Source organism: Fonsecaea multimorphosa, assembly GCF_000836435.1.
Source record: "Fonsecaea multimorphosa CBS 102226 unplaced genomic scaffold supercont1.53, whole genome shotgun sequence".
In the NCBI taxonomy this organism is placed as follows: Eukaryota; Fungi; Ascomycota; class Eurotiomycetes; order Chaetothyriales; family Herpotrichiellaceae; genus Fonsecaea; species Fonsecaea multimorphosa.
The window spans coordinates 67025-76523 of NW_015971687.1; the positions used below are offsets into that span (position 1 = coordinate 67025).

The 9499-nt window shown below is 52.6% G+C and overlaps 4 protein-coding genes across 4 annotated transcripts; 3 read left to right on the forward strand and 1 right to left on the reverse strand.

The window, feature by feature from the left end:
- Nucleotides 1-92: 92 nt before the first annotated feature.
- Z520_12320 (uncharacterized protein) lies at nt 93-1886 on the forward strand (the record flags this gene model as incomplete). Its single annotated transcript, XM_016782806.1, has 1 exon — nt 93-1886. One exon carries the CDS (start codon nt 93-95, stop codon nt 1884-1886), a length of 1794 nt encoding a protein of 597 aa, XP_016626116.1.
- A 670-nt stretch (nt 1887-2556) lies between these two features.
- On the reverse strand, nt 2557-3556 carry Z520_12321 (histone chaperone asf1; the record flags this gene model as incomplete). Its single annotated transcript, XM_016782807.1, has 3 exons — nt 2557-2980; nt 3039-3387; nt 3448-3556. 3 exons carry the CDS (start codon nt 3554-3556, stop codon nt 2557-2559), a joined length of 882 nt encoding a protein of 293 aa, XP_016626117.1.
- A 615-nt stretch (nt 3557-4171) lies between these two features.
- Z520_12322 (uncharacterized protein) lies at nt 4172-7413 on the forward strand (the record flags this gene model as incomplete). The annotated part of the gene is made up of 3 exons (XM_016782808.1): nt 4172-5029; nt 5081-5512; nt 5566-7413. The coding sequence occupies 3 exons, from the start codon at nt 4172-4174 to the stop codon at nt 7411-7413; spliced, it is 3138 nt and encodes a 1045-aa protein (XP_016626118.1).
- A 1532-nt stretch (nt 7414-8945) lies between these two features.
- On the forward strand, nt 8946-9359 carry Z520_12323 (uncharacterized protein; the record flags this gene model as incomplete). The annotated part of the gene is made up of 1 exon (XM_016782809.1): nt 8946-9359. A coding segment is annotated over one exon (414 nt), but the record flags the coding sequence as incomplete, so codon positions are not given.
- Nucleotides 9360-9499: the final 140 nt, after the last annotated feature.

The following is a 9499-nucleotide window of genomic DNA, read 5'->3' on the forward strand; positions in this document are numbered from 1 at the left end:
CGCTCTGACAATCTACATGTTTACGGCAGAACGACTTCTTCTCCAGTAATGTGAGCTATAGCGTACGCATACTCGCCAGTATCGAAGCAACCATGCCCTCGAGGACTCTGCCCGCCACCGCCGTTCGCACCCTTGCTCGTCCGCAACAGGTCACTTTCCTACAATTGAGATCTCGTGCACCGTTCTCCAAGTCGAGACACTTCTCCCACAAGACCTCACACTATGCTGCAACTCATCAAGCATGGAAGAGACCGTCGGCCGCTGTAATTGCTGCTGCAGCCACCGTTGCCATAGTCTACACAACCACCCAGTTCCACGCTGTGCAGGCAGAAGCTCCTCCTTCAGATTCACAAGAGGTCGTGATTGAAACATCCAAAAAGAGAAAGGGCGCTTCCAAGGAAGAGAATAGGGATCTAATCAGCTCCCAGCATCTCCAAGTGAAGAAGAGCTGGGAGAACCCCGGCGTGTATGCGTGGGGATCAAATACCGGTCGAGTCGTGGCCCCCGAGTCAAATGAAACATATATCAAGACGCCGCGAAGATTGACCTGGTTCGACGATATCCTGCTCCGAGATCTTAAGCTCGACAGGAATTTTGGTGCTGCAGTCCTTGAAAATGGAGACTTGGTGCAATGGGGTATCGAATATTCGGAGGATGTACGGCAGCCGACAGTCACGTTAAAAGGCAAGAATTTGACGTCCATTGCGATATCGAGAGATCGTATCATTGGGCTGGGCAAGAATGGAACCGTATATTCGATACCGGTCTCCAAGGCCGACCAGGAAAGTGGACACAAGGAAACAGACAAGTCGTGGATCCCCTTCTGGAGGAGCTCAACGTCGTCAGTTAGCTATAGAAAGCTCGAGCCCAAGGATTTGCGGAGAGGAGAACGGGTGATTGCCATCAGCGGTGGCCTTGAGCACGTCCTGTTGCTCACAAACTCGGGACGAGTCTTCTCTGCCGCCTCAGGAACCGAGGACTTTCCCAGTCGTGGACAACTGGGCGTCCCGGGAATGACATGGCTCACTCGTCCTGACGGCCGATATGATATGTGCCACGAACTAACTACGCTCAAGGGCTTCGAGATCACTAAACTTGCTTCCGGGGATCACCACTCCCTTGTGCTCGACAAAGAAGGCCGCGTCTTTGCCTTTGGCGACAACTCTTCCGGCCAGCTTGGTTTCGATTTCAACCCAGAGGCTCCTTTCGTTGACACGCCTTCTCTCCTGCCTACCACTCGTCTTTATCAAGGCACGAATCAATCCTCCAAAGTCACATCCATCGCCGCTGGCGGTTCAAACAGCTTTTTCACCGTTGATGCCACCCGGATTGCAAGCCCGGATGAAGATCCGAGGTCACTCTCAACTTTGGGAAAGGTCAACGCCGATACATGGGCGTGCGGCCTGGGAATTAGGGGCACTCTAGGAAATGGGAAATGGACCCATATCCAAGGCACACCTACACGCATCCCATCCTTGTCGGGCCTCTTCGAGTACGACGAACAGACCCGAAAAGTGATTCCGATCCGGATGTCGCAGATTTCCGTCGGCAGCACTCACGCCTCGGCGGTGCTCGACAATGTGACCTACCTGGATGCTTCGGAAAAGTCCTCGGAGGACGATACAAACTGGGGCTCCGACGTGCTCTGGTGGGGAGGCAACGAATTCTACCAGCTAGGCACGGGCAAGCGGAACAACGTGCCGATTCCGACGTACATACGGCCATTAGACATGGCCAGCGAGGCAGAGATGGGACGAAGAGAGGAACATAGATTGCATCTAACCCCCATGCATGATGTACGGCTGAAGGCGGATGGGAGGAAAGTAAGAATGGAGCAGCGCGTGGTGTGCGGCAGGAATGTCACGGCCGTTTACTCTGCTGTCTGAAATGGTCACCTACCAAATTTCTCCTATTTCGCAACATATGACCCTGCGCAACAATGTCTTATATAGCCAATCACTTCGATTTGACAACGTTTGGAACGATCGATCCTGTATGTGTCTTTTACTCCTGTGCGAAGAGAAATACGACGGGTGGTACGCCGAGGATTGTCAGTCTGTCGAACTTTCAGGACGGAAAACTGATGCCAGAAGCAAAGGCTACTACTAGACGTCGTCTTTCGCCTCCCGGGGCCTCCTGTCGCATATTGAAAGGTTCGGGCACTGTCAACGGCTGTCTGGATGAGAGACGACAAGGACGAGAAGAGTCGTGGACTTGTCTCCTTGTCCAGCCAGGTTTTATGGACTTTGTTTTCCGAGATCAAGGACAGCAGAGGAGTTAATTGGGTCAACATAATTCTTCCAGCGACTAGCCCGACCTCTGTTTGATATGTACCACCAGCGCAAGCATATGTCAACACCACCATGCTGGGACAATGCTGTCCGCGACCCCCTGGTCGAAATAATGTTCTTCCTTGATCAGTTCATGCTCTTCGTCTCATCTAATATGCATGCATGTTGTCGCTCGTCTTCACATGAATAACCGCCCAAGCCATACACCGAACGCCTTGCTGTCGGACTCGAAACCTGTGCAAACGTTATGTGTTCCCACGTTGCTCTAATGAACCATGACCTCCTGCTTGGTCTGTGTCCCTTTCTTCTCGCCGGTCGCTTCCGCAGAAGCCGCACTGGGAGCAGCGGTAGACTTCTCATCACCCTCTGCCATCTCTGTATCCTCGCCTTCTGCACCCTCCTCATCTTCTTCGTCGTCCTCGCTCTCACTGCTCTCCTCCTCGAGATCCTCACTTTCGGCATCGCTACCCTCTTCTTCCTCGTCTTTGACTTTGTGGGTGTCCGTCATTTCTTGATCTCCATTGGTAGACTCTTCTCGCGCCATCTTCGCTTCGGTCTCCTCCAATTCTTTCTCCAGCGCTGCTTGCATCTCCGCTTCTTCTGCGCCATATGCGGTTCCGTCGTCATCGAGCGTGTCGGCTTCAGGCTGATCGGGAGGATATTCGGCCGGGGCTGACTCTTCGGAATCCCTATCGGCAGAGTTACATCAGCTACAAAGCAGCTAACAGAAACAGATGTGTTGCTTACCACTTGATGGCGAACCTGGTAACTCGGGGTTTCTCCGCGAGCACATTACGGCGAATTTTTTCAATGACAGGCTTGGCAGGCGGGTCGGCACTCAATGTCTCGTCGTCGTACTCATTATTGACATAGTAACCGACGCGCACAAACTCTCTTCCGTCGTAGGAGCACGTAAGGAGAATCACCGTTACGCCGAGAATTTCTGATGGTGGCAAACGGGAGAGGTTGGGAGGATCGGCTTCGAAGATGAATTTGTTGACACCGATAGGGATGGGCCCGACGAGCAGAGAGTCAAGCTCTTGATCGTGTTCTGCCGATGTGGCAGAGCCCACATAGGTGAGTTTCCATTCTAGATCTACCAGAGAGTAGTCAGCCTATCTGCAAAGCAGAAAAGAGCGTCCCGCCACATGTTTACCTTCTCGGAGTTGTTCAAGACATTCGAATGTGATCTCAAACTCGTAGGGTGACGTGAATGGCGCAGGATTATTCAGGACCTTGACGCCCAGCAGAGAAACCACCGACATGGTTGCGACAAGCGCGACAGAAGTCGTCGATTGCGCGTTAATCTCAGCGTCCGACTGGACGTTCGGATGATGTTCTGGAACAGAAGTCTAGAAACTGTGACCGTTTGAAGGGACTGTGGAAGGAGTGTTTGCGAGAACTGGATCCAAGGTCGCGAGAGAGCCATCGCCGCGTTTGAAAGTCGCGTCGCTGGCTTCTGATTCCGCAGACTGCCCGCAATCACAATCAAGGGCAAGTTAGCCGGAGGAAAGTTAGCCGAGGCCGCTAAATTCTTCGCCGCAATTTCAAATGACGAATTCCAACCTCAAGGCATGCGCCATCACAGACTCACAGACTCACAGGCTGTGCCACTGGCAGTGACACTCGAAATTGTGTGAAGTGAACCAGATTCCATCGAAGAAAACATCCTCCGATCTTGTACCCATCACTTAACAGTCCTTCAAGACGGCAACAACGATAATGGTCGGTTCTGAAAGGCTGTCCTAGTTACTGTTGCGCAAAAGGTGAGTGCGCTCTTCTGGTGCTCCAGCAGACGATCAACACTGAGACCTCCACAGAAACTTCCCATCTCCTAATATCACTCCCTTCCACCGGTTACAGAGAGTAGGCAGGACGGTATGGCGAATCCAGATACAGGGCTGCCGTCGCCATCTTCTGGAACGGCGGCGCTGTCATCTTACTTCAACGGTACTGTGGCTGCCCCCGATCAGCCAAGCGCAAGTGCTGCGCAGTTGTCGCATCCATTTTCTCCCTCAGAGCAGAGTTCTGTCAGTAATCAACGTGATCAAACATTATCTCCGACTCAGTCCTCTCTTCATCCTCTTCCTACAAAACCAGTCAGCCAGCTCTCTTCTCAAGCGGCCACCCCAGCCATGATCCAGTCTTCTACACCCACTCTTGCGCAGTCCAAGCCCCGCATAAGGGGTGGTTTTGAAGTTGATGATGATCCTGAAGATGAGGAAGGGACACAAGACGGAAAGGATGAGGTTGATGTCTACGATCCATCCGTGGGGCTAGACTTCGATGTCTCTACACCTGCTCCTCTCCTTGCAAATCAAGACTCCACTCCCCTTAATAGAGCTTCCCAGTCACCAGAACAAGAAAATGGAATCACTCCTGTTCCTGTCCAGGCCACTGGTAGTCCTGCTGACGCTGACCTTTCTTCTTCCACTACTCTTCCTTCTGGTGCCAGTGCTGATGTGCGTGCTGCCACTGCCACACCTTCTCACACTGCTCCTGATCATCCGACTCAGAATTCTCCACCTCGCTCGCATGTGAATGCCTCTGTTGCTCCAGGCTTACCCAAGTCGCGACTAGCTCATGATGTGGTTGGTATCCTGGAAGATCGCATCAAGGATGACCCTCGTGGTGACATTGATGCATATCTTGAACTAATCGACGAATTGAAGAGTCGAAACAAGCAAGAAGATGTCCGTCGGGTGTACGAGCAATATCTCAAAGTCTTTCCTCTGGCCGTACGTGCTTGTCCTCTGTCGTATCTGTTGCAGTGCACTAATGAACTCCAGGCCGAACAATGGTGTGCATACGTGAAATGGGAAGAGGAGCAGGATCGAATGCGGGCTATGGAAACCCTCTTCAATCGTTCCTTGCTTGATGTGCTTGATGTGCAACTCTGGTCTCTGTACATCAACTACATCCGCCGGCGGAACAGCATGCAAACGGGTGACATCAATCGCTCGTACACCATCATCAACGACTCCTTCACCTTTGCTCTCAAGACGATCGGCATGGACAAGGACTCAGGCCAATTATGGCAAGACTATATCAACTTCCTCAAGACTGGTCCCGGAACTGTTGGCGGGAGCGGCTGGCAAGATGGGGCAAAAGTCGACGCTCTGCGAGAGGCATACCAGAAAGCTATTGCGGTGCCAACCGCAGCAACCATGCCGCTTTGGAAAGAATATGATGCGTTTGAGACAGGGCTGAACAAGATCAATGTGGGTTCGAAACTACACCGCATGGCTTGGACCCTATGCTGATACATTTCCAGGGTCGAAAATACCTTCAAGAGAAGTCACCAATCTATATGACTGCCAGAACGGCATTTACCCAGCTGCAGAACTTGACAAAGGGCCTAAAGAGGACTTCGAGGCCGCAACTTCCACCCGCGCCTGGCTTCGAGGGTCATGCCGAGTATATGCATCAAGTCAGTCTATGGAAGACGTGGATTGAGTGGGAGAAAGAAGATAACCTTGTTCTCAAAGATGAAGACCCAGCTTCGTACAAGAATCGGATCTTCTTCACATACAAGCAAGCTCTCATGGCCCTAGAATTCTGGCCTGAGATGTGGTATGATGCAGTTGAATTCTGCTTCAACAATGGCCTGGACGCTGAGGGTACCAAGCTCCTCAACCAAGGAATCGCTGCCAACCCAGAGTCCCCCCTGTTGGCGTTTCAACTGGCGGATCGTATTGAGGCATCGACCCAGAACGACGAAGGTGCAGATCCTGGCGCCAAAGAACGGATGAAGAAGATTCGAGAGCCGTATGACAAACTTCTGGACGCACTCTATGATCTGATCAAGAAAGTATCGCTCCGTGAGAAGCAGGACATTCAAAAGGTCGAACTCACTGCTGCTGGCAATGGAGTTGAGTCGGAGGACGACGACATCAACGCTTCCAACGTCGCCGCCAAGAAGGCTGCCATTGATAGTCAGATTGAGACGATCAAGAAGACTGCCCAAGCACAGACCGATGTCCTCAGTCGAATGGTCTCGCATGTTTGGATTGCGCTGATGCGAGCAACCAGACGAGTGCAGGGGAAAGGATTGCCAACAGAACGGGGACCTAGTGGGTTCCGTGCTGTCTTTGGCGAGGCACGTAAGAGAGGCAAGCTTACGAGCGACTTTTATGTCGAATCTGCGCGCATTGAGTGGCAATGCTACCGGGATCCTACCGGTACCAAGATCCTCGACCGTGGTATGAAGCTGTTTCCCGAAGACGACTACCTCCCGTTGCAGTACGTCAAGCACCTCTTTGATATCAACGATGTCACGAATGCACGAGCGGTTTTCGAAACTACGGTCAAGAGACTCCTGGCTCACGATGACGCCGCACATACAGCAAAGGCCAAACCGTTGTTTGCTTTCCTGCACGACTACGAATCCAAATACGGTGAACTGGCTCAAGTCCAGTCGCTGGAAGAGCGGATGAAGAAGCACTTCCCGGAAGATCCTATGCTCAAACTCTTCTCCAGCCGATACAACACATCCACCTTTGACACCATCAACGCGTACCCCGTCATCTCACCACACCAAGTCAAGCCTCTGCAGACTGCGGTCATGCCGTCGGTGGAGATGCCGGAAGTCGTCAACTCGCCCATACAGAAGGTGATCGACGCGATTACAACCAACTCTCCGAAGCGGCCATTCCCAGATGATTTTGAGGATGTCGGGCCACGTAAACTGGCACGCGGTGAGTCGCCCTTGAAGGGTGCAGCGGGCCGCCGCATGAATCAACAGCAGCAGCAGCAACAACAACAGCAGCAACAACAGCAGCAGCAGCAGCAGCGTCAGATCAACCCTCCCATCGGGATGCCACAGTTCCAAGCTCCTCCCCCATTACCCCCAGCAGTTGTTTACCTTCTGAGCATCCTACCAAAGGCTTCGACGTATGTCGATACCAGATTTGACGCCACGAAGATCATGGAGCTCATTCGAGACGTTCGTCTACCTCCGCCAGCAGCAGTTCCAGCGCAGCACAGCCAGACTCCAGCCCCAGCACCTCAGCCAGGTTGGCCAGCTTATCCGCATCCACCAGTGCCGATCCCGCCTCAAGGCTTCGCGCCGCCGCCTAGCGTTACACAAAGTCCATACGGGGGAGGTAAGTGGCTGTCATAGTCTCAGCTCTCGAAACCACGTCACTGACAAGGGTACTAGCACCGTTCCGCTACGCTTAGACACGGCCACTGTACTGGAGGGCGACGGATGGATTGGGAGGGCAGGGCGTGATGTAAAACCAATACTTCATTTTTCAGCATCTTAGCCAATTAGGAGTCCTGATCAAGGGAGATGGCAGGAAATGGACGCCATCACAAAGCCCCCAGACAGGCAGGCTACATTGGAATTTCGCGGGGTCGAAAAGTCGGCTAGTTTTAGCCAGCCAGCATTGAAATTTCAGAGAATAATATCTTGGTTGTTTGGACTGCGTCTAGCCTTCCAGTTCTTGTCCCTGTCGTCCCCCTCTTGTTTCCTTGCTGTATAATACAGGGCAGCCTTGGGTAGAAGACTGTACGGGGAGGGAGTATGTGTAAGGGTGTTCGCGTGAGGTGCTTTCAGTGTTTGCTGATGGCGGTTTGATCCAATGGGCTGTGCAGATTCCGCAGGCAACGATGAGAAGGTTGGTGCCAGGGCTTGACGAGCCATTGGTACGGCGTCTTGTGTGCCGCTGAGGCTAGTGAGGCTAGAATGGATGGAGAATAGTTGATATGCGGAGAGGAATGAGTGTCGTGGGTGTGTCCACAGCTCAACTTTGTTTTGTATTCCACCCTCACCGCCAGTGCTCAACACAGAGAAAGTCTGGCCAGATCTGAGAGAGAAGTGAGAGACGACTGAGACGACGGAGACGACGCTGCCCCCTTTCACTCTCGTCTCTCATCTCATCTCTCAGATCCGTGCCTTCACCATTCAATCTCGCGTCCTGTTCTGTCACTTGCTGTGTCACGCCGCGCGTCTTGCATTGATTGAGAACATGTGATTGAGCCTCAAGGCTACAAATATCTACTCCTCCCTCCTCCCTTCGACCACTTTGATCCCTTCTCTATACCAACCTTCTTCATTCTCTTCCTGTTCCTTGTCCTTGTTCGTCATCGTCCACCTTCTTTAGCTTCCTCTACGAGAGGCAAGCGACAGCTCTTGTTCCTCCAGTCTTCTCAGCCGCGTGCCTGGGAACTCTCGAGAACCAGCCTCACCTTACCACCAACAGCATCGCTCACCAGCCAACTTCCACCTTCGCAGATCAGCACAGGTGAGTAACTGGCATCTCTGTTTTCTGTCGCTCCCACCTTCCTGCAGCAATCAACCCTTGCATCAGAGACACAGTCCCAAACAAGAAGTTGTGATTGCGTTCCCAACACTTACTCTCTACCTCATCTCTTGTCTGCCTCACCTGCAAAACAAACAACACAACAAACCACAGATTCACAAACTCTCCCTAAACCTCAATCAACAACCTCTTTCCCCTTCTATCGGCTGTCCATCTCATCTTCATTACCGTAGACCCCATAACTCTTAGCTCTTCATCCTCACGTTCTCACATTCCTCATCGTGATCGACCACACCCACATTTTGGCCAGATCCGGGTCTTGTCTTACTCTCGACAAAACCCACATACTGACTTCGCAATCACCAGTCTACCCGCTCTTTGAGTCATCATGTCTGGAGCAGCCCGCAAGAGAGGCGCCGGCCGCGCGACTAGGGGTCAGCAGCCGTCCGAAACCTCTTCTCGTCGTGGCGATCGACTCCAAGTCCCAGGCGGCGGCTTTGATGGGCCTGCTTCTCGAGGAAGCGCCTCACAGTCCGGTCCTGGCTCTGCAGGTCGTGGTGCCTCTACAGCTCCCTCTGCTGCGTCTGGTGCTGGTAGTCCCGGTGTCCCGCAAGGAGGCTTCGAACCTCAGTCACAGGCTCCTGGCAGTCGTCGAAGCAGCCAGTCTGGCGGTCCACCACCTCAAGTTCAAGGAAATGCCCCTCGAGGTGATCCAGCACGAGATCCAGAGCGACCAAAGAGATACACAGATCAGATGCGCAACATCGATCTCCCAGCTTCCTTCTACAACATCGATCAGTTGGTAAGTCAGTTTTCTGTTTCCTCGACTGAGATCGTCTATCGTGCTCCATTGCATGCACATTGTTTCAAACAGTGCATCTTTCATTGTGCCTCCAATCCCTTCATGCAACTGCCTCCACTCCCTTCACACAACTGCCTCCA